This window comes from Acanthochromis polyacanthus, chromosome 7 (assembly GCF_021347895.1).
Source record: "Acanthochromis polyacanthus isolate Apoly-LR-REF ecotype Palm Island chromosome 7, KAUST_Apoly_ChrSc, whole genome shotgun sequence".
Lineage (NCBI taxonomy): Eukaryota > Metazoa > Chordata > Actinopteri > Pomacentridae > Acanthochromis > Acanthochromis polyacanthus.
The window spans coordinates 504,918-528,258 of NC_067119.1; the positions used below are offsets into that span (position 1 = coordinate 504,918).

Consider the following 23,341-nt stretch of genomic DNA (forward strand, 5'->3'; position numbering starts at 1 on the left):
GTCGCTGTCAGACTCTTCTTTATTCAGACACTTGCTACGTGTTCTACAGATTCTGGCAGAGGCGGTCCAGTGGGTCCTCAGTCCAGTACTCATGGTTCCAGCCCAGGAACCAGCCGGTGAAGGTCGGAGGTTCGAATCCCTGCTTCACCGTCACAGTCGGGGTTTGAGGGTCTCTGTCAGCCGGATCGCTCTGGATGTAGTGCTCAGCTGCACAGGAAGTAATTAGCCGTTAGCTGTTAGCATCCTCAGTCACATGACTCAGAGCTAAGGGGGCGGTATCGCACACAAGGGTTCATGGGGAACATCTACAGCTTCACCGAGCAAAGAGAACATCTGAGGAGATTTCAAACTGAAACATCTCTACATTCTAGAACCAGAGCTGACCTCACCTCAGACAGGTTCACCTCCTTCAATCATTCCTCAGCACCTGAATGAACACCTGGAGCATCACCAGGTAGCTTTACACCTGTTTACACGCCGAGTCATGAGGTCTGGAGGGAGAATAAATCCCCACCAGCAACCTGAAGGAGATGCAGCACTCAGCAGCACAGGTGAGGTGACTGGGCTGTTTTAGGATCTCACCTGTCTCTGTAGCCTCGGCCTTCTCCTCCTCGTGGGCGTCGTTTCCGATCCAGACGAACATCTGCAGGAGGAGCAGCAGGTGAGGAAACACCTTGGAAACAGAGACCTGTAACCATGGAGGCAGCAGGGGAGACTCACCTGGTCCCAGGTATCCAGGATCATGATATCATCGGGAGCGAGGTCGTCTTGTGTCAGTTCTCCTGGAACCTCCTCCATCTGAACACACACCTGTAGTGTTACCTGCATGCTAATGTTTCTACAGGTGATTTACCTGTTAGAACGTTCAGCAGCTGCACATGGCTTCATAACAACAACAATAATAAAAATAATAATTTCCTGTTTTCTGGACTCAAACGGTTTGCTCTAAAACACTCCTGAAGAATCCAGAACTCATGTTAGCTAGAACCAGGCTAACTAATGCTGATGCTAACCAGCTGGTCAGTGAGATAACTAGTAGCAGGAGTAGCGGTCATGTGACCCACCAGGAAGGTCCCGGTCTTGTTGGAGCAGGCGAACAGACGGGGAGGGTGGATCTCCATGAGGTTCTGCTGACGGGGAACCTGGCAGTAGTCCTGCTGTCCTCCCAGTGCATCCCAGAATGCACCTGTGACCACAGACAGGTGTCATGACTCAGCTGATTTAGAGCGGCAGACCCTCAGCAGACCTCCTCACCTTCCTCGTCCCCCTCCTCCACCTGGCCGGGGGTCACCTGAAGGACATCTGTCAGCTGTTCAGCTCCCTGGACTTCAGCCGAGCTGCTACTCCTCCCCTTCCACATCCAGGATCCAGAAGGGGCGACAAGGACGAAGACATCACTGGAGTTCAGACTGGAGGAGGACGGGTCCACCTGAGGAGGACAGACAGGACAATCTGGACTCAAACTGGGTGTCAGGCAGAACATCAGTCCGACGGTGTGGAACAATAAGCACCTGAAATCAGTAAGTAAGGTTCTGGACTAAAATATTCTGGACTACAACGTTCTCCACTACAGAGTTCTGGACTATAACGGGACCATCCTAACAGAAGCCACTCTCCAGGTGGTTCTGGTTGACGGCTCACCTCCACAGCTCTGGTGTGTCCTGCTGGATTGGCTCGGACCTGGAACAGGCGGGTGTCTGCCACGTCTGATTGGCCGTTCTCTCTAGATGTCCCGCCCCTGTGAACCACCATTGGTTTCCCACCAAACAGGCTCATGAGGTGGGCGGGCTCTTTCCCCTGAACCACTCTCACCTGTGCAGAGGCAGGTAATGGTGGGAGGCCTGACAGGGCAGGTATGTGACCTTACTTGGACCAGTGTTCCCCGTACCTGAACGGCTCCTCCTCCCAGTTCATCATCCAGCTGGACAGCCAATAGGGCGGATGCTACGACCTCATCCTGGCTAGACTCCGCCCCTTGCCTACAGACATGGAAGGAGGTCTCAGACAGACTTCCATGATCCTGGTCAGAGCTGCAACACGTATGTAACATCTCACCATATGTAGATCACGTGACCCTGCCGGACGCTGTGGTGGTACCGGTACTGGATGATGTAACTGTCCCCTTCGTAGAACTGCCCCAAGAGTTCTGGATCCACCAGAACCTTATCGGACCCTTCGATACGCCAGATCTGCATACAGACGGTAGAACAGAAAATAGAATAGTAATTACCCCTGCGTACCTGCAGGATTTACCCCTGCGTACCTGCAGGATTTCCCTGCAGAAACTACTCGGGGTAGAACTAGGCAGGGTCTACAGTTTCAGGTAGGCTGTCAGCTGTGATCAGCTGATGCTGCACCTGTTGGTTACCTGTTGGTTCAGTGGACAGACACACCTGTCCATCGCCGGTCTCACCTGTTTGTCTCCATCTCCTGCGTCCACCATGCCGTACTGCGCCGCCATGCAGTCTGATTGGTGGAGCTCCAACATGTTGAACGGCACCTGCCCAATCAGACAGTCCACTTTGGTCTAGTTTAGGACAGGTGGGTTCACATCCTGAAGCTGATTGGCTTACCTTCTTTATCTTTGCAATCTGATTGGACACGTAGGCTGTTCCCATGCCAACGGCGTCCTCAGGGTCCCTCCAGTCTTTAAAGAACTGCTTGAAGAGCGGCGTCTCCCCCGACTCAGGGAGGACCTGGACCTGAGGACCACAGGAGGGACAGGAGGTCACCTGGATGTACAGGTGAACTGCAGCATGACAAGCTCACCTGAACCCACCCGTTTCCCTTTATTTAGAGGTTTACATGTGTTTATCTGTATTTACATGTGTTTAGGTGTGTTTACCTGTGTGTATGGTGGATAGTTCATCTGGCAGATGAACTTCTCTGCGTTCTGCAGGACGGCGTTACATTCCTCAGTGTTAGCATCCTTACCTGTACACATCATCATCATCATCTCAACCAACAGGTGAGACCCTTCAGTAAATCTCAGGACAGGTGAGTACCACCTGTGTGGTCTTTTCACAATCTGAAAACAAACTCCTTCTTACTGACCAGTCAGGTTACAGACTGCAGCTTCTCTGCTCAGGAACCTGTTCAGACCAGTTCTGACTGGTTCCAGGCCAGTTTTAACCCGAGTACGGTTCAGACCTTTCCAGATGAAGATGTGTCCGTTGGCTCCGTTGTCGAGGATGAAACACTCGCTGGAATGCAAAGAATTCTGGGAGAACGGACTCTGCTCTGCTACCATGATAACCTCCATTTCCCCGCCTGCATTAGACACCTGACAGACAGAGACACTGAGTGACATCATTACAGCTGCAGGGAGCCGATTGGTTGATGATCCAGCTGCCATCTTACCTTGTAGAGACGAGCCACCTTCCTGTTAGCGGCATCCATCTTAGTGTCATCACAGTGAGACTCAAGAAGCTCTGGCTTTTCCCCCAGCACCTGAACGCAACACAAAGCTGTAGTATTTACCCCTAAGTACCTGGAATAATTACCCCTGTGTACCTGCAGTATTTACCCTTACGTACCAGCAGTATTTACCCCTACGTACCTGCAGTATTTACCCCTCCTTACCTGCAGTATTTACCCCTACGTACCTGCAGTATTTACCCCTACGTACCTGCAGTATTTACCCCTACGTACCTGCAGTATTTACCCCTACGTACCTGCAGTATTTACCCCTACGTACCTGCAGTATTTACCCCTACGTACCTGCAGTATTTACCCCTCCTTACCTGCAGTATTTACCCCTACGTACCAGCAGTATTTACCCCTACGTACCAGCAGTATTTACCCCTCCTTACCTGCAGTATTTACCCCTACGTACCTGCAGTATTTACCCCTCCTTACCTGCAGTATTTACCCCTAAGTACCAGCAGTATTTACCCCTACGTACCTGCAGTATTTACCCCTACGTACCTGCAGTATTTACCCCTCCTTACCTGCAGTATTTACCCCTACGTACCAGCAGTATTTACCCCTACGTACCAGCAGTATTTACCCCTCCTTACCTGCAGTATTTACCCCTACGTACCTGCAGTATTTACCCCTCCTTACCTGCAGTATTTACCCCTACGTATCTGCAGTATTTACCCCTCCTTACCTGCAGTATTTACCCCATAGTACCTGCAGTATTTACCCCATAGTACCTGCAGTATTTACCCCATAGTACCTGCAGTATTTACCCCTCCTTACCTGCAGTATTTACCCCTACGTACCTGCAGTATTTACCCCTCCTTACCTGCAGTATTTACCCCTCCTTACCTGCAGTATTTACCCCATAGTACCTGCAGTATTTACCCCATAGTACCTGCAGTATTTACCCCTCCTTACCTGCAGTATTTACCCCTACGTACCTGCAGTATTTACCCCTACGTACCTGCAGTATTTACCCCTACGTACCTGCAGTATTTACCCCTACGTACCTGCAGTATTTACCCCATAGTACCTGTAGTATTTACCCCTCCTTACCTGCAGTTTTTACCCCTCCTTACCTGCAGTATTTACCCTTACGTACCTGCAGTATTTACCCCATAGTACCTGTAGTATTTACCCCTCCTTACCTGCAGTTTTTACCCCTAAGTACCTGCAGTATTTACCCCTACGTACCAGCAGTATTTACCCCTCCTTACCTGCAGTATTTACCCCTACGTACCTGCAGTATTTACCCCTCCTTACCTGCAGTATTTACCCCATAGTACCTGCAGTATTTACCCCATAGTACCTGCAGTATTTACCCCTCCTTACCTGCAGTATTTACCCCTACGTACCTGCAGTATTTACCCCTACGTACCTGCAGTATTTACCCCTACGTACCTGCAGTATTTACCCCTACGTACCTGCAGTATTTACCCCTCCTTACCTGCAGTATTTACCCTTACGTACCTGCAGTATTTACCCCATAGTACCTGTAGTATTTACCCCTCCTTACCTGTAGTTTTTACCCCTAAGTACCTGCAGTATTTACCCCATAGTACCTGCAGTATTTACCCCTCCGTACCTGCAGTTTTTACCCCTAAGTACCTGCAGTTTTTACCCCTAAGTACCTGCAGTATTTACCCCTAAGTACCTGCAGTATTTACCCCTAAGTACCTGCGGTATTTACCCCTACGTACCTGCAGTTTTTACCCCTACATACCTGCAGTTTTTACCCCTACATACCTGCAGTATTTACCCCTACGTACCCCTACGTACCTGCAGTTTTTACCCCTCCTTACCTGCAGTTTTTACCCCTCCTTACCTGCAGTATTTACCCCTCCTTACCTGCAGTATTTACCCCATAGTACCTGCAGTATTTACCCCATAGTACCTGCAGTATTTACCCCATAGTACCTGCAGTATTTACCCCGTAGTACCTGCAGTATTTACCCCTACGTACCTGCAGTATTTACCCCTCCTTACCTGCAGTTTTTACCCCTCCTTACCTGCAGTATTTACCCCTACGTACCTGCAGTATTTACCCCTACGTACCTGCAGTATTTACCCCTCCTTACCTGCAGTATTTACCCCTACGTACCAGCAGTATTTACCCCTACGTACCTGCAGTATTTACCCCTCCTTACCTGCAGTATTTACCCCTACGTACCAGCAGTATTTACCCCTACGTACCAGCAGTATTTACCCCTCCTTACCTGCAGTATTTACCCCTACGTACCTGCAGTATTTACCCCTCCTTACCTGCAGTATTTACCCCTCCTTACCTGCAGTATTTACCCCATAGTACCTGCAGTATTTACCCCATAGTACCTGCAGTATTTACCCCTACGTACCTGCAGTATTTACCCCTACGTACCTGCAGTATTTACCCCTACGTACCTGCAGTATTTACCCCTACGTACCTGCAGTATTTACCCCTACGTACCTGCAGTATTTACCCCTACGTACCTGCAGTATTTACCCTTACGTACCTGCAGTATTTACCCCATAGTACCTGTAGTATTTACCCCTCCTTACCTGCAGTTTTTACCCCTCCTTACCTGCAGTATTTACCCTTACGTACCTGCAGTATTTACCCCATAGTACCTGTAGTATTTACCCCTCCTTACCTGCAGTTTTTACCCCTAAGTACCTGCAGTATTTACCCCTACGTACCAGCAGTATTTACCCCTCCTTACCTGCAGTATTTACCCCTACGTACCTGCAGTATTTACCCCTCCTTACCTGCAGTATTTACCCCTACGTACCTGCAGTATTTACCCCTCCTTACCTGCAGTATTTACCCCATAGTACCTGCAGTATTTACCCCATAGTACCTGCAGTATTTACCCCTCCTTACCTGCAGTATTTACCCCTACGTACCTGCAGTATTTACCCCTACGTACCTGCAGTATTTACCCCTACGTACCTGCAGTATTTACCCCTACGTACCTGCAGTATTTACCCCTCCTTACCTGCAGTATTTACCCTTACGTACCTGCAGTATTTACCCCTCCTTACCTGTAGTTTTTACCCCTAAGTACCTGCAGTATTTACCCCATAGTACCTGCAGTATTTACCCCTCCGTACCTGCAGTTTTTACCCCTAAGTACCTGCAGTTTTTACCCCTAAGTACCTGCAGTATTTACCCCTAAGTACCTGCAGTATTTACCCCTAAGTACCTGCGGTATTTACCCCTACGTACCTGCAGTTTTTACCCCTACATACCTGCAGTATTTACCCCTACGTACCCCTACGTACCTGCAGTTTTTACCCCTCCTTACCTGCAGTTTTTACCCCTCCTTACCTGCAGTATTTACCCCTCCTTACCTGCAGTATTTACCCCTCCTTACCTGCAGTATTTACCCCATAGTACCTGCAGTATTTACCCCGTAGTACCTGTAGTATTTACCCCATAGTACCTGCAGTATTTACCTCGTAGTACCTGTAGTATTTACCCCATAGTACCTGCAGTATTTACCCCTCCTTACCTGCAGTTTTTACCCCTAAGTACCTGCAGTTTTTACCCCTAAGTACCTGCAGTTTTTACCCCTAAGTACCTGCAGTTTTTACCCCTCCTTACCTGCAGTATTTACCCCTAAGTACCTGCAGTTTTTACCCCTAAGTACCTGCAGTTTTTACCCCTCCTTACCTGCAGTATTTACCCCTAAGTACCTGCAGTATTTACCCCTAAGTACCTGCAGTATTTACTCCTCCTTACCTGCAGTATTTACCCCTAAGTACCTGCAGTATTTACCCCTAAGTACCTGCAGTTTTTACCCCTAAGTACCTGCAGTTTTTACCCCTCCTTACCTGCAGTATTTACCCCTAAGTACCTGCAGTTTTTACCCCTAAGTACCTGCAGTTTTTACCCCTCCTTACCTGCAGTATTTACCCCTAAGTACCTGCAGTTTTTACCCCTAAGTACCTGCAGTTTTTACCCCTCCTTACCTGCAGTATTTATATTATTACTATAAAATTCTTGGGTGGTCAGGTCATGTGACCTGTTGTGTGTGTGTCATCACCTCTAGCATCTCCTCTGGCTCCTCCCCCTCGTCACAGATCAGGAGTTTAGCCCGCCCACACCTCTCGTCGTCACGGATACCTTTAGCTACCTATAAATCAGTCCTTCAGTCAGATGACAGGGCATGATGTCATCATTGACAATGATGTGATGTCATCACTCACCTTGGTCGCCTTCAGCCTCTCAAAGCGGTTGCTATGGGAACCAAACCACAGGATTATTACCTGTAGAGAGGGAGACAGGATTAGACCCGTTTCACACATCTCTCCCCCCCGAGGTATAATGGATGTTTCTGAGGCGGCCCCATGTTCTGACGTTGTAAATGTCTCCAGTGAGCAGATGTGTACAGACCCTGGTTCTGTTTCTGAGCCAGGGACAGAACAGAGACAGTGCCGACAGTGATTTTTTGGATGAAGATTTGTCAGAGGAGGACTACGTGTTCTCTCAGAAAAGGAAAAGTGTAGAAAGTTCTCAGAGTATTGATAAGTCCATTAGAGCAACGTGTAGTAAAAAAGGCCCACACCCTCAGGCAGACCCAGAGGTTCAGGGGGAGCAGTGTTCAGCTGCTGGGATTAAAAAGTTTTTTACAAGAGACAAAAGGAGTCAGAGCTGTGAAGGTGGAAAATTTTTTCCCAAATCTTAAATTGTTTATGGAGATAGCACGCCCCCTCACTCGTAGCACAGAGCAGGATGTTCTCACTGACCAGGAGGTTTTTTGTTTAAAGAAACTGCTCGTCAAAGTCCGAGGCCATGTGGCTCGTGAATAGTTTTTTAAAAAAGAATGAAGGGTTTTTCTTTCTGATGTCTTTGTTTTCTTACATTTTTTTTCTTTTTGTTATGTCTGATTTTAAGTGTGGCACTTTAAATTTAAATGGTGCTCGGGGCCAAGAAAAGAGAGCAGCACTCTTCCAGTTGGTCCAGATGAAGAGGCTGGATGTGGTGCTGTTACAGGAGACCCACAGCACTCCTGAGCTGGAGGCCGAGTGGAGCCGAGAGTGGAGTGGACAGGTCTACCTTAGCCATGGCTCCTCCTGTAGTGGAGGCGTGGGGCTGCTGTTCTCCAGGAGCTTCCTCCCCGTCTCCGTGCAGACGGAGGAGGTGGTGGCAGGTCGTGTCCTGAGGGTGCGTGCACAGTTTGAGAACACTGTAGTGCTGTTTGTGTGTGTGCACATGCCTGACAAAGGAGCACAGAGGCTGGCTGTATTGGACAATCTGTGTGAAAGCATCAGGAGTTGCAGGGACACAGGGGACTTTTTGATTGTGGCTGGAGACTGGAACTGTACCACGGAGCCACAGCTGGACAGAAACCATCGCGAGCCCCACCCTGCCTCCTCTACCGGGCTGTTGGAGGCTCACAGTCTGGAAGATGTGTGGAGGACTTCTCACCCGGGGGACAGACAGTTCACCTGGGCTCATTGTAAAGACTCTCTGCTGTCTCTGGACCGCGTGTACTGCCCGAGACACCAGCTCAGTGCTAGTGCTGCTCACATCAGTCCTGTGGGCATCTCAGACCACAGTTTGGTTGTATGGAATGTGTTTATATGTAATGTTAAAGTTAGCAGTGCATATTGGCATTTTAACACCTCGCTGCTTCAGGATAAAGTGTTTAAATCTGCACTTGCTTTGTTTTGGTTTTCACATAGGAATCATAAAGCACAGTTTGCTAACTTACAGCGGTGGTGGGATTTTGGTAAAGTTCAGATAAAACAGCTGTGTCAGCAGTACACTCGTGGTGTCACAAGGGACAGGGCCCGGCGTGTGAAAGACCTGGAGATTCAAGTAGTAGAACTGCAGTCTTCAGCAGAGTCAACAGGAGAACAGGGGTGTTTACAGTCCCTCAAATCAAAAAGGTCTGCTTTAGCCAGCCTGCTGGCACTTCTGTACAGGGGGCTCTGGTCCGCTCACGGCACATGGCGCTCTGCCAGATGGACGCACCTTCACAGTTCTTCAGCCTGGAGAAGAGGAATGGGCAGAGGAAGATCATCCAGTCTCTGCGCACAAACAGTGGCAGGCTCGTCACAGACTCATCTGAGATCAGGACTCACGCCGCCTCCTTCTATCAGGAACTGTTCTCGTCAGAGATGTGTGAAGGGGCTGATAGGACAATAAGTTTTTGTGAGAACCTGCCTCAGGTCAGCGCTGAGAAGAACCACAGCCTGGAGGCTCCTCTGACCCTGGCCGAGCTGACCACTGCGGTGGGGAATTTACACACAGGCAGAGCTCCTGGCATTGATGGACTTCCTGCTGATTTTTATAAGGCCTTCTGGGACATTCTGGGAGTGGACTTATTGGAGGTCCTCAGAGACAGTTTACAGAGCGGCCGCCTGCCCCTGAGCTGCCGCAGAGCCGTGCTCACCCTGCTGCCAAAGAAGGGTGACTTGCAGCTGCTGAAGAACTGGAGACCTGTGTCGCTGCTCTGTACGGACTATAAAATCTTGTCCAAAGTCCTGGCATCTCGGCTCAGTAAAGTTATGGCCTCCATCATTCACGAGGACCAGACCTACTGTGTGCCTGGCAGGCTCATCAGTGACAATGTCACTTTTATTCGGGACATTTTGGAGGTCTCCGGCTCATTGGACATAAACCTGGGTCTGATTTCTATAGACCAGGAGAAGGCTTTTGACCGGGTTGAACACCAGTACCTCTGGCGCATGATGGAGGCTTTTGGGTTCCGCCCTGGTTTCATAGCCCACATCCAGGCCCTGTACTGTGACATCACGAGTGTACTGAAAATAAATGGGGCGCTCAGTGCTCCTTTCAGTGTGGGGAGGGGCATTAGGCAGGGCTGCCCCTTATCAGGGATGCTCTACTCTCTGGCCATAGAGCCATTTCTACATAGACTGAGGTCAGACCTGAGGGGGGTGCAGTTCCCAGGATGTCCTGTTTTTAAGTTGACTGCCTATGCTGATGATGCGATGGTGCTGGTGAACAATCAGAGAGACACTGACATTTTAGCAGATACTGCACAGCACTTTGGTCATGTCTCAAGTGCCAAAATAAATTTGAGCAAGAGTGAGGCCATTTTGGTCGGGGACAGGTTGGGGGGGCTCAGGTTGCCATGGGGACTGGTTTGGAGCAGGGGAGGTTTTAAGTAGCTTGGTGTTTTCCTGGGCCCTGACCACCTTCAGAAGAACTGGGGACAAACTGTAGAGCAGGTTGAGGGGCGGCTGGCCAAGTGGAGATGGTTACTTCCCAAAATGTCCTACAGGGGGAGGGTACTGATCATTAATAATCTGGTCTCCTCTGCTATGTGGCATAAACTCAGGTGTGTGGATCCTCCGCCTTTGCTTTTGTCCACAATACAGAAAATAATTGTAGATTTTTCTGGGACGGACTTCACTGGGTCCCACAGGCCGTGCTGAACCTTCCCAAGGAGCAGGGAGGACAGGGACTGATCCACTTGGCCAGTCGCGGAGCTGCGTTCAGGCTTCAGTTCATTCAGCGGTTGGTGGCGGGTCCGAAGGAGCTGGTGTGGAGATCTCTGGCTGTTTCTGTCCTGGAGCGAGCAGGCGGGGGGGGACTTTCTCTCTTCCTTACTGAGCGCAGACTGAACACTCTCCCTCCGTTTTATCGCTCTCTGCTGTCAGTGTGGAGCGGACTGAAGAAGCAGAGGGAGGGAGTCTCCTCTCTGTACTGGCTCCTGAGGGAGCCCCTGCTGGGTGGCCGATTGGACTGTCCTGCCTGGGTGGGGCCTACACCGGGATGTCGCTTCAGCTCTGGAGGGGTCAGCACCTTAAAGCAGCTGCTGGAGAGGGCGGGCCCCCAGCTGAGCGACGCCTCGACTTTGGCTGCTCACCTGGGCCTGAGGTCAGAGCGGACACTGGAGCATCTCCTGGTCCACTGGAGACAGACTGTCACCCGGAGGGACTGGACTCTGCTGGAGGGCTTCAGTTCCGGTTCACTGTCCCCTGAGCCCACAGACCCTTTCCCCAGTATTACCCTTAGCCCTAACTTGGACAGTTCGTCAGGGGCCCTACTGTCCAGCCCTGTGTCTGCCTCGCTGGACTGTTCTTCTGGAAAGACTTTCTACAAACTGATGGTGCAGGCCCTGAACCATCAGAGACTGTCCGGCCGCACTGACACAGTGTGGAGATCCTATTTGGGCCTAGACCCTGGGGCCGCTCCAGCCTGGGTATGTATTTACAAACCTCCCCAGACCAAGAGGCAGGGCGACCTGCCGTGGAAGCTGCTCCAGGGGGCAGTAGCGGTAGATGCCTTTGTGCATAAAGTGGACAGGTCAGTGCCAGAGGGCTGTCCTTTCTGGGGGCTTAGGGAGACTGTGTTCCACTGTTTCTGGGAGTGTGGGCGACTGACACAGCTGTTTGTTTTGTTGAGGGTAGTGTTCAGAGATGTGGGTTTGGGTTCAATGTGTCGGGGGGGTCTCCTACACTCGTCGATCCAAAAGAAAGGTACAGCTCCTTAACTTTCTCTTGGCCCAGGCTCGGATGGCCGTGTGGTTGAGCCGCAGGAGGAGGGTGCAGGGGCAGAGGCAGGTGAGTGCTGACCGAATGTTTGGAAAAATGGTGCAGGCTCGACTCCTGTTGGAGTTTGGGGTCCTGCAGATGAACGGGGGAGTGGAGGATTTTGAGAAACTCTGGGGACTAGAGGGGACTCTGTCGTTCATCAGAGACGGGCAGTTGTTTTTTGGAACACTTTTAAATTAATTATATAAATAAGTTTCTGTTGGTTGTTTATTTTATTTATTTTTTATTGTGAGTATACATGTATGTATGTGTAGAAGTGCGTTGATTGTGTGTATGTTTATTTTTTCTGTATGTTAGATTTGTATATTTTTTTGTCAATAAAGGTCTGGTTAAAATCAAAATCTCTCTCTCTCTCTCTCTCTCTCTCTCTCTCTCTCTCTCCCCCCCCCCCCCCCCCCCCCCCCCCCCCCGTCTCACCAGTCCTAGGTCCAGGATGAACCCATCCGCCTGGTTGAAGCTGTCCCAGCCTACAGGAACCTCCGTTGCCCTGACAACGCGTCTCCCTTTCACCTGCAGCAGCCTCCGTACCTCCACCTCATTGGTTTCCACGTGGTTAAATCCTGTGGCCACGCCCCCTTTCTATAAGGACAGACAGGAAGTAGTGTCATGTAGTCAGTGGGAACCTGTAGTACTGGTAGTACTGGTCGTGTACTCACCATGTATTTGAGGCCCGTTTTGAAATAACCGGTGAAGGTACTGGACTCGTGACCCTGGACTTCTCGGTACTGGATCGGCGCCCCCTGCAGGAAGTCGTCCATCTGGACAGCAAAAATGGCCACCGCCCCGCTCTCATCCTGAGAACACTCTGAACCTGAGAATAACCAGCCAATCAGAGAGCAGAAAGACCAGCCAATCAGAGAGCAGAACAACCGGCCAATCAGAGAGCAGAACAACCGGCCAATCAGAGAGCAAAACGACACTCCTACAGACCTGTAGTAGTAGTATCTGATGTACTGCAGTAGTAGTAGTATCTGATGTACTGCAGTTGTAGTAGTAGTATCTGATGTACTGCAGTAGTAGTAGTAGTATCTGGTGTACTGCAGTTGTAGTAGTATCTGATGTACTGCAGTTGTAGTAGTATCTGATGTACTGCAGTAGTAGTAGTAGTATCTGATGTACTGCAGTAGTGGTAGTAGTATCTGATGTACTGCAGTAGTAGTAGTATCTGATGTACTGCAGTTGTAGTAGTATCTGATGTACTGCAGTTGTAGTAGTATCTGATGTACTGCAGTAGTAGTAGTATCTGATGTACTGCAGTAGTGGTAGTAGTATCTGATGTACTGCAGTAGTGGTAGTAGTATCTGATGTACTGCAGTAGTAGTAGTATCTGATGTACTGCAGTTGTAGTAGTATCTGATGTACTGCAGTAGTAGTAGTATCTGATGTACTGCAGTAGTAGTAGTATCTGATGTACTGCAGTAGTGGTAGTAGTATCTGATGTACTGCAGTAGTGGTAGTAGTATCTGATGTACTGCAGTAGTAGTAGTATCTGATGTACTGCAGTTGTAGTAGTATCTGATGTACTGCAGTTGTAGTAGTATCTGATGTACTGCAGTAGTAGTAGTAGTATCTGATGTACTGCAGTTGTAGTAGTATCTGATGTACTGCAGTTGTAGTAGTATCTGATGTACTGCAGTAGTAGTAGTAGTATCTGATGTACTGCAGTAGTGGTAGTAGTATCTGATGTACTGCAGTAGTAGTAGTATCTGATGTACTGCAGTTGTAGTAGTATCTGATGTACTGCAGTTGTAGTAGTATCTGATGTACTGCAGTTGTAGTAGTATCTGATGTACTGCAGTAGTAGTAGTAGTATCTGATGTACTGCAGTAGTAGTAGTATCTGATGTACTGCAGTAGTAGTAGTAGTATCTGATGTACTGCAGTAGTAGTAGTATCTGATGTACTGCAGTAGTAGTAGTATCTGATGTACTGCAGTTGCAGTAGTATCTGATGTACTGCAGTAGTAGTAGTATCTGATGTACTGCAGTAGTGGTAGTAGTATCTGATGTACTGCAGTAGTAGTAGTATCTGATGTACTGCAGTAGTGGTAGTAGTATCTGATGTACTGCAGTAGTAGTAGTATCTGATGTACTGCAGTAGTAGTAGTATCTGATGTACTGCAGTAGTAGTAGTATCTGATGTACTGCAGTAGTGGTAGTAGTATCTGATGTACTGCAGTAGTAGTAGTATCTGATGTACTGCAGTTGCAGTAGTATCTGATGTACTGCAGTAGTAGTAGTATCTGATGTACTGCAGTTGCAGTAGTATCTGATGTACTGCAGTAGTAGTAGTATCTGATGTACTGCAGTTGCAGTAGTATCTGATGTACTGCAGTAGTAGTAGTATCTGATGTACTGCAGTTGCAGTAGTATCTGATGTACTGCAGTAGTAGTAGTATCTGATGTACTGCAGTAGTGGTAGTAGTATCTGATGTACTGCAGTAGTAGTAGTATCTGATGTACTGCAGTAGTGGTAGTAGTATCTGATGTACTGCAGTAGTAGTATCTGATGTACTGCAGTAGTGGTAGTAGTATCTGATGTACTGCAGTAGTAGTAGTATCTGATGTACTGCAGTAGTAGTAGTATCTGATGTACTGCAGTAGTGGTAGTAGTATCTGATGTACTGCAGTAGTAGTAGTATCTGATGTACTGCAGTTGCAGTAGTATCTGATGTACTGCAGTAGTAGTAGTATCTGATGTACTGCAGTAGTGGTAGTATTTGATGTACTGCAGTAGTAGTAGTATCTGATGTACTGCAGTAGTGGTAGTAGTATCTGATGTACTGCAGTAGTAGTAGTATTTGATGTACTGCAGTAGTAGTAGTATCTGATGTACTGCAGTAGTAGTAGTATCTGATGTACTGCAGTTGCAGTAGTATCTGATGTACTGCAGTAGTAGTAGTATCTGATGTACTGCAGTAGTGGTAGTAGTATCTGATGTACTGCAGTAGTAGTAGTATTTGATGTACTGCAGTAGTAGTAGTATCTGATGTACTGCAGTAGTAGTAGTATCTGGTGTACTGCAGTAGTGGTAGTAGTATCTGATGTACTGCAGTAGTGGTAGTATCTGATGTACTGCAGTAGTGGTAGTAGTATCTGATGTACTTCAGTAGTGGTAGTATCTGATGTACTGCAGTAGTAGTAGTAGTATCTGATGTACTGCAGTAGTGGTAGTATCTGATGTACTGCAGTAGTAGTAGTATCTGATGTACTGCAGTAGTAGTAGTATCTGGTGTACTGCAGTAGTGGTAGTAGTATCTGGTGTACTGCAGTAGTGGTAGTAGTATCTGGTGTACTGCAGTAGTGGTAGTAGTATCTGATGTACTGCAGTTGCAGTAGTATCTGATGTACTGCAGTAGTGGTAGTAGTATCTGATGTACTGCAGTTGCAGTAGTATCTGATGTACTGCAGTAGTGGTAGTAGTATCTGATGTACTGCAGTAGTGGTAGTAGTATCTGATGTACTGCAGTAGTGGTAGTAGTATCTGGTGTACTGCAGTAGTGGTAGTATCTGATGTACTGCAGCAGTAGTAGTATCTGATGTACTGCAGTAGTAGTAGTATCTGATGTACTGCAGTAGTAGTAGTATCTGGTGTACTGCAGTAGTGGTAGTATCTGATGTACTGCAGTAGTAGTAGTAGTATCTGGTGTACTGCAGTAGTAGTAGTATCTGGTGTACTGCAGTAGTAGTAGTATCTGGTGTACTGCAGTAGTGGTAGTATCTGATGTACTGCAGTAGTGGTAGTAGTATCTGGTGTACTGCAGCAGTAGTAGTATCTGATGTACTGCAGCAGTAGTAGTATCTGATGTACTGCAGTAGTAGTAGTATCTGATGTACTGTAGTAGTAGTAGTATCTGATGTACTGTAGTAGTAGTAGTATCTGATGTACTGCAGCAGTAGTAGTATCTGATGTACTGTAGTAGTAGTAGTAGTGTTTGGATTACTGTAGTACCTTGCCAGTAATGCAGGTCGTACTGCAGGAATCCACGGCGGTTGGAGGTGCTCTTTAGAACCAGGTAGGCGTCTCCGCTGTAGAACCATCCGTGTCGACCCGGAGGAACCAGAACCAGGTCCATGTTCTCCACCCGCCACACCTGAAGCCCCGCCTCCTGACCCGCACCTTCAAACTCTGGATGGAACACCATGATGTCACCTGCAGGGGGCGGAGCCACAGAAAACACCTGAGCAGGTTCACAGTCAGAGTACAGCAGCCGTCTGAAGTCAGTTCTGTTTAATCCAGAACGTTTCAGTGAAGACGTTCTTTCAGCAGAGGAGCATTAAATGTTTCTGTTCAGGCCAGAGGACTTTAAGGTTCTGAGAAGCTGTTTTATTTTAGCACATCCTTAGATTTAGACAAACCTGAAGAAGATCCGGGTGTGGGAAGTTTGACTCAGCATCATTGTGAAGGAACTGTTCTGTTTGGAGTAGTTCTATTTCTGGAGAACCCTGATAATGGCTTCACAGGTTCTAAAGGTGAAAACATCTAGAGTTCTCTACATTGAGTCTAAACCTTTTTTACAGAACTTAGAATGTGAACACAGCTGCATGTTAATGAGGTTCTGGTTTGTTCTTCTTTCAGAATAATTAGAACCAACAAGAACGTTGTGTTTATTTTGGTTCCTGATCTTCCAGTGGTTCCTCACCGAACCAGCTCAACGATCTCAAAGTTAAATCAGGAAGAACTTTTTTGAACATGGAACCTGTGAATGTGAATCCTCTGACGCTTCAGTTCTACACTTTCACATCTCAGAATGAACCTTGGAACCGATAAACCACCAGCAGGAGAACGTCAGCTGAAGGAACGTGAAATGATCTGCAGTACTAGTTCTTTTAAGGCTCTTTTAAGGTTCTGTTTACTTTCACTGTTGAAAAAAATGGCCGACTGGAACCAAAACTAGTTTCTTCTCAGTGATGTCACAGAGGAACCATTCCACAAAGAACCTTTTAGCAAAAGGTTCCTTGAAGAACCAAATCTACAAACAGTTCTCAATTCAATCAGGGAAAAACAGGTTATTTGTTCCTTCAGCAGTCATCTTCATCCTAGAACCCAGCATCTGAGCGTAAAGCCGTGTTCTGTTTACAGTAGCTCCAGATCAACAACAGAACATATCGGTTCTCTGACAGATCTTCAGGAACATCATGTTCATACTGTTTTGTTCTCTCAGACCAGAGCTAATATTCTGTATAGAACGTTATTCAGTTCACATCATGTTCTACCTGTAGGCTGCGTATCATTCTGGATGCAGGTTCTTTATTCACAGCTTTTTCGGTTAAGAACATCCTTTAAACAGTTATTTTTCTACATAAATGGTCCTTCGAGCATTTTACATCACATTATTCTGCGCCGGTTGAAAAAGAACATGTACAGAACCGTTTTTTTCCCTCACAGAACCAGAAGAGGAACACAGAACCTAGAACCTTCAGTTAACCGGCAGATCCAAACTGAAAACAGGAAATAATCCGAGCTGGAGAACCTGCAGCGTATCTGGGTTCCTTCCAGTAGAACACATTCAGTTCTTTAGGTTCTTGGTCAGACAGAATAAACATTTCTCTGTTCTCTGATGTTCTACCAACCAAACCATTCATCCATGCTGTTTCCTGCCAAAGAACCAAAAAATAAATGAGGAATCCTCAAACAACCACAGAACTAAGAACTGTCTGTTGCATAAAGAGGTTCTTCAGGTGGTGACAGTGCTTTGAAGAACCATAAGAACAGCTGTTGTCTTTGAGTCTGATGTCAGTGAAGCTGACTGAGTTCAGGTGACATGAGAACAAAGAGCCGACAGGTGAGCAGAGAACCAACACTCCTGACTAATTAACGCGGAGAACAAAGAACCAGAACCAGCTGAGGAAGAACCAGAAACATCAACGAAGAAGCCAGACGTTCCAGACACGAAGACAGAAAAACTTTCAAACTCACCTCAGTTTTCTTCAGCTGGATGGAAAATTCAGTCTGAGCTTCACCTGAGAGAGATGGAGGATCTGCAGGTGAGCTCACCTGTCCACCCCTCCCACAGAGGAGGCCACGCCCAGCACATACCTGGAAACCAGAACCCTCCTGGTTCCTTAACCCTTCAGACCCCTGCAGCAGCTCCAACCTCCAGATGGAAAAATGTTCTGATCTCACTTCTGTTCAGTTAAATAAAATCCAGAGCATCGGATCTGAATCTAGAACCCGTAAAACAACGAGCTCTGACTGACTCCAGCTGATAACGGATCAGAATGGAACCTTCAAGCAGAACCGGGTTCAGTTAGAGCAGACGTCTGCCTCAACTGGTGGAGCTCCAGAGATATGGTCATGGTTCTTCAGAAGGTTCTCTGGTTCTTCAGTAATCCATAACTAACTGAAAAACCTTCACTGTGGTTCTTGAAAGGTTCCTCATGTTTGTTCTATCATTTGTCAGCTGGTAGCAGCAGGAACTCAAAGCTGATTCCAAAAACATCAGAAAACCCAAAATGTTCCACATGTTCTAATGAAGGAACCCAGACTCTGATCAGGTCCTGGTATCAGCTGCTGGATCCACAGATTAAACTAAAGAAGCTTTTGTTCTTCAAGTAGATCCTTCTGATGGACTAAAGGCAGAACCCAGAACCACTCCTTCTATGGTGTTGAAAGGAACCAAAATAAATGCTGGACCAGAACCTCTGACCTGAGACCCGTTCCTGTTCCCCTCCCAGTGCTCCCAGTGGTTTGACTGGAGGAACCATTTGCTGCCTTCAGGTGTCCGCTCACCTGAGGAGGTTCTGCTATCAGAACTCTGCAGCAGAACCACAGCACCCTCCCGAACGAGAGTCCAGACTGTTTAAACGTTAGCATGACGCAGTGGAAACACCTTTTATTTACAGCTGGCTTTGATAAATCTGATAAATAACGACAGGAACACGTTCACCGCCGTGGTTTTATTGAAGCTTTTATTGTGAAATGCGTCTTACGGAGCCGGTGTTTAATGTTGAAATGTCAAACGGATGTGTGTGTGTCTGTTGTCGCTTGACTCGCAGAGTCAGCTCTTAGTTTAGCGTGTTAGCATGTTACAGTAACCGGGACTAACCGGGCCGAACCGGACCGAACCGTGAATAACGAACGGTCGGTTTTGGCGGCAGAATGGAGACGTTCAGTAAGCTAACCAGTATGCTGCTGCACGCGCTCGAGACGGTGAGTCACAGCAGGTTAGCTCAGTTAGCTTAGTTAGCTCAGTTGGCTCAGTGAAAAACTTTAAAGACCTAAAGATAAACTAACTCTGTCTGTCTGTCTGTCTGTCTGTCTGTCTGTCTGTCTGTCTGTCTGTCTGTATCTGTCTGTCAACAAACTAACCGAGTTTTTTTGCTCAGAGTGGAGCTAACAGCTAGTCGCTGCTAAAATTGCTTTCAGTTTGTTTACCTGCTTCAGATTGGTTCATGTTGACGTGGAGGAAAATTCTCCGGTACAGACAGACAGCAGCTAAAATTATTAATTGTTGAGATTAGATTAAAATAAATATTTGGACTGAGACAGTTGATATTTTTAAATATAAATTTAATAATTTTTAAATACATTTTTAAATTTTAAATTTGTTTTGTCAATTTTTTTCAAATCTTTCTTTATATAGTTTTGTTATTGATCAGCATCACCAGGTTCTCTTCATTTTAATTATTCGTCAACAGTCTCACCTGCTGCAGGCTAACTAACCCTAGATGAACTAAACCTGGTTAACTAACCCTAGATGAACTAAACCAGGCTAACTAACCCTAGATGAACTAAACCTGGTTAACTAACCCTAGATGAACTAAACCAGGCTAACTAACCCTAGATGAACTAAACCCGGTTAACTAACCCTAGATTAACTAAACCCGGTTAACAAACCCTAGATGAACTAAACCAGGTTAACTAACCCTAGATTAACTAAACCCGGTTAACAAACCCTAGATGAACTAAACCAGGCTAACTAACCCTAGATGAACTAAACCCGGTTAACTAACCATAGATGAATTAAACCAGACTAACTAACCCAAGATTAACTAAACCCGGTTAACTAACCCTAGATTAACTAAACCCGGTTAACAAACCCTAGATGAACTAAACCAGGCTAACTAACCCTAGATGAACTAAACCCGGTTAACTAACCATAGATGAATTAAACCAGACTAACTAACCCAAGATTAACTAAACCTGGTTAACTAACCCTAGATTAACTAAACCCGGTTAACAAACCCTAGATGAACTAAACCAGGCTAACTAACCCTAGATGAACTAAACCTGGTTAACTAACCATAGATGAATTAAACCAGGCTAACTAACCCTAGATTGACTAAACCGGGCTAACTAACCCTAACCTGTTGGTTATCCATTAATCATTATTCTCTGGATGAACCAATCAGCTCTCTGGTCTCTATGATGTCAGAAAATGTTTAAAATGGTCATCACTCAGTCAAAGTTTAGTTTTGGCCACAACCTAAAGACTATTAGTTACTGTCTCCTCCTGTCTGTCTCTGTCTGTCTCTCAGAGGGAGCCTACAGTCGACCTGCTGGACTCGTTCATTGATCACTGGAAATCAATTACTAATTATTACATCGAGACTACAGGTGAGGAGCTTTAACCTGCAGGTAGTCTGTCACCTGACACCTGATGAGCCAATCACAGTCACCCAGTGTGTGTGTGTGTGTGTGTGTGTGTGTCTGTGTCTGTGTCTGTGTCTGTGTCTGTCTGTCTGTCTGTCTGTCTGTCTGTCTGTGTGTAGATGACAGTCGTCCTGTCAGACAGACAGACATCCCATGGCGTCTCAAACAGATGTTGGACATCCTGGTGTACGAGGACAAACAACAGGTGACTCACCTGTCTCCCCTGTCTTATTAGCTGTAGCAGCAGGAAAGTTAGCTAACACTAAGGGGACCATCAGTAACGCTAAGGGGACCGTCAGTAACGCTAAGGGACCGTCATTAACGCTAAGGGGACCGTCATTAACGCTAAGGGGACCGTCAGTAACGCTAAGGGGACCGTCAGTAACGCTAAGGGGACCGTCATTAACGCTAAGGGGACCGTCATTAACGCTAAGGGGACCGTCATTAACGCTAAGGGGACCGTCGGTAACGCTAAGGGGACCGTCGGTAACGCTAAGGGGACCGTCATTAACGCTAAGGAGACCGTCGGTAACGCTAAGGGGACCGTCGGTAACGCTAAGGGGACCGTCGGTAACGCTAAGGGGACCGTCGGTAACGCTAAGGGGACCGTCATTAACTCTAAGGGGACCGTCGGTAACGCTAAGGGGACCGTCATTAACGCTAAGGGGACCGTCGGTAACGCTAAGGGGACCGTCGGTAACGCTGAGGGGACCGTCGGTAACGCTGAGGGGACCGTCGGTAACGCTGAGGGGACCGTCGGTAACGCTAAGGGGACCGCTAAGGGGACCGTCATTAACGCTAAGGGGACCGTCATTAACGCTAAGGGGACCGTCATTAACGCTAAGGGGACCGTCGGTAACGCTAAGGGGGACCGTCGGTAACGCTAAGGGGACCGTCGGTAACGCTAAGGGGACCGTCGGTAACGCTAAGGGGACCGTCATTAACTCTAAGGGGACCGTCGGTAACGCTAAGGGGACCGTCATTAACTCTAAGGGGACCGTCGGTAACGCTAAGGGGACCGTCAGTAACGCTAAGGGGACCGTCGGTAACGCTGAGGGGACCGTCATTAACGCTAAGGGGACCGTCGGTAACGCTAAGGGGACCGTCAGTAACGCTAAGGGGACCATCAGTAACGCTAAGGGGACCGTCAGTAACGCTAAGGGGACCGTCGGTAACGCTAAGGGGACCGTCGGTAACGCTAAGGGGACCATCAGTAACGCTAAGGGGACCGTCAGTAACGCTAAGGGGACCGTCAGTCGTACACATGTGATGTTTCTGGAGCCCAGTGCATGATGGGAAATCTGATGTTTTGCATTGTAGTGTTTTTCACCCACAACTCTATGTGGTACTTAATACTCTGATATAGAGGGTTGGGACTTATCAGGCGTACTGATCGATGTATTGATTGGTGTATTGATCAGGCTCCAGAGGACACAGGACCGTGTCTGGAGTATCTGCTGCAACACAAGCTGCTGGAGACTCTGAGCACTCTGGGGAAGGCCCAGGTACCGTCACTCTGAGGTTCTGTTCTGAGGTTCTGTTCTGAGGTTCTGTTCTGTGTCCTGATGTGATGCGTGGATCTGTTCTCAGTATCCGCCAGGAATGTTCCAGCAGGTTCTGCTGTTCTTCTCCAAGTTCCTCTCTCAGATGCAGAAGCCGCTGCTTCACCTGGTGAACATCTACAGACCTGTGCAGGTAAATACACACACACACACACACACACACACACACACACACACACCTTCACTCCTTTCTTCAGAAACACCGTCAGAGCTTGTCTCCATTCCAGCTGCTTATAAGTTCAGACACATCCTTTGCTAGACAGCAACAGTGTGAAACCATTTTCTTTGGTCTTTACAGGAATTTTCGTACTTTTCAGCAGCGTCTTCATCATGTCAAGAAACTTCTTCTTAGATAATCACTTCCTGTGCCGCTGGAATGTTTTACAAAATAAAAGCCCGTACCATTAAAAATACACCTTCAAAATAAAAGCCTGAAGGGAACGTTATTTTAACACTAGCAAAACAAAGGCTTGCCAAAATTGATGAACTGATCAACAGACCTTTATAAGAGTAATTTACATGTGATTTGGTATAAATACATAATTTGCACATGCATAACACATGCCTGTACTCAGCACAAGGTCATTTTTATTCCAGATTTCATCCGTCAGAAATAATACATCAACTGAGCCGCCTTGCTAGAGTACTGCGCTCTGAGGGCTTTTCTTATGTTGTGTCAACTGCTGCACTATAAAATGTGAATTGAAAACATAGTTTCTGCATTTATTGTGCAAGTGTTTATCATCAATACAGTGAAAATGAGAGGAAATGTGAATATTTACTTTGCAAGTCGATTTTGACGTGCGCCCCTAAATTTCTGCTTGCACTCCTAAAATTCTAAGTTAGGGGCCACTGTGGAAAAAAAGTTAGTCTGGAGCCCTGCTCTATGTTTATAGATGAGTTTTTCTCTAACTATTTTTATTGTAAAAACCTGATCCTTTCTCAAGTTCTCCACTTTTTATGAACTTTATTTCACTTTAAAGCTGAACTCATTTAGAAGCTGTTTTATTCTGAGAATCTCTGCTTCCACAAACACTGCTTCTGATTGGCTGGTTCTTCTCACTGAAACCGGGACCTGAGTTCTGGTTCTGACCCGACTGACTGGAACCTGAAACATTCTCATCTGGTTCCTGGGACGGACTGGTCGATGTTGGGAAACAGCGTGTTGCCTCGTGTAAAAATGCTCCTGTGGACATGAACCATTCCGTTGTTTTATTGGTGCTGGACCACACCATTTGTATGACATCATCTCTG

The 23,341-nt window shown here is 47.2% G+C and overlaps 2 protein-coding genes across 5 annotated transcripts in view; one reads left to right on the forward strand and one right to left on the reverse strand.

The window, feature by feature from the left end:
• Position 1: 1 nt before the first annotated feature.
• Positions 2-19,351, reverse strand: LOC110970003 (gelsolin-like). The gene is made up of 19 exons (XM_051950872.1): positions 19,308-19,351; positions 15,882-16,082; positions 12,588-12,742; positions 12,349-12,510; positions 7,612-7,671; positions 7,449-7,538; positions 3,361-3,450; positions 3,151-3,283; positions 2,846-2,934; positions 2,574-2,702; positions 2,414-2,500; positions 2,056-2,189; positions 1,889-1,979; positions 1,642-1,812; positions 1,255-1,429; positions 1,065-1,186; positions 721-798; positions 583-643; positions 2-207 (listed from the first exon to the last, which is right to left on the reverse strand). The coding sequence occupies exons 1-19, from the start codon at positions 19,324-19,326 to the stop codon at positions 44-46; spliced, it is 2,211 nt and encodes a 736-aa protein (XP_051806832.1). The 5' UTR covers positions 19,327-19,351; the 3' UTR covers positions 2-43.
• Positions 18,380-23,341, forward strand: part of LOC110970011 (FHF complex subunit HOOK interacting protein 2B-like) — a 12,299-nt gene continuing 7,337 nt past the window's right edge. Inside the window, exons 1-5 of one of the 4 annotated variants that reach the window (XM_051950874.1) lie at positions 18,380-19,082; positions 20,411-20,489; positions 20,645-20,730; positions 21,947-22,030; positions 22,116-22,220. In XM_051950874.1, the coding sequence (XP_051806834.1) occupies positions 19,032-19,082; positions 20,411-20,489; positions 20,645-20,730; positions 21,947-22,030; positions 22,116-22,220 (405 nt within the window). In that variant the 5' untranslated portion in view covers positions 18,380-19,031. The remainder of the gene's footprint in view (positions 19,083-20,410; positions 20,490-20,644; positions 20,731-21,946; positions 22,031-22,115; positions 22,221-23,341) is intronic. The other 3 variants (XM_051950873.1, XM_051950876.1, XM_051950875.1) reach the window with 3 other exon arrangements.

Bases quoted from the DNA above. Each gene is read 5' to 3' on its own strand.
- LOC110970003 (XM_051950872.1), bottom strand. The intron at 2,935-3,150 runs GTCTGAACCGTA...TGATGTGTACAG, and splicing joins ACACATCTTCATCTGGAAAG to GTAAGGATGCTAACACTGAG. The intron at 2,501-2,573 runs GTAAGCCAATCA...CTGATTGGGCAG, and splicing joins AGATTGCAAAGATAAAGAAG to GTGCCGTTCAACATGTTGGA.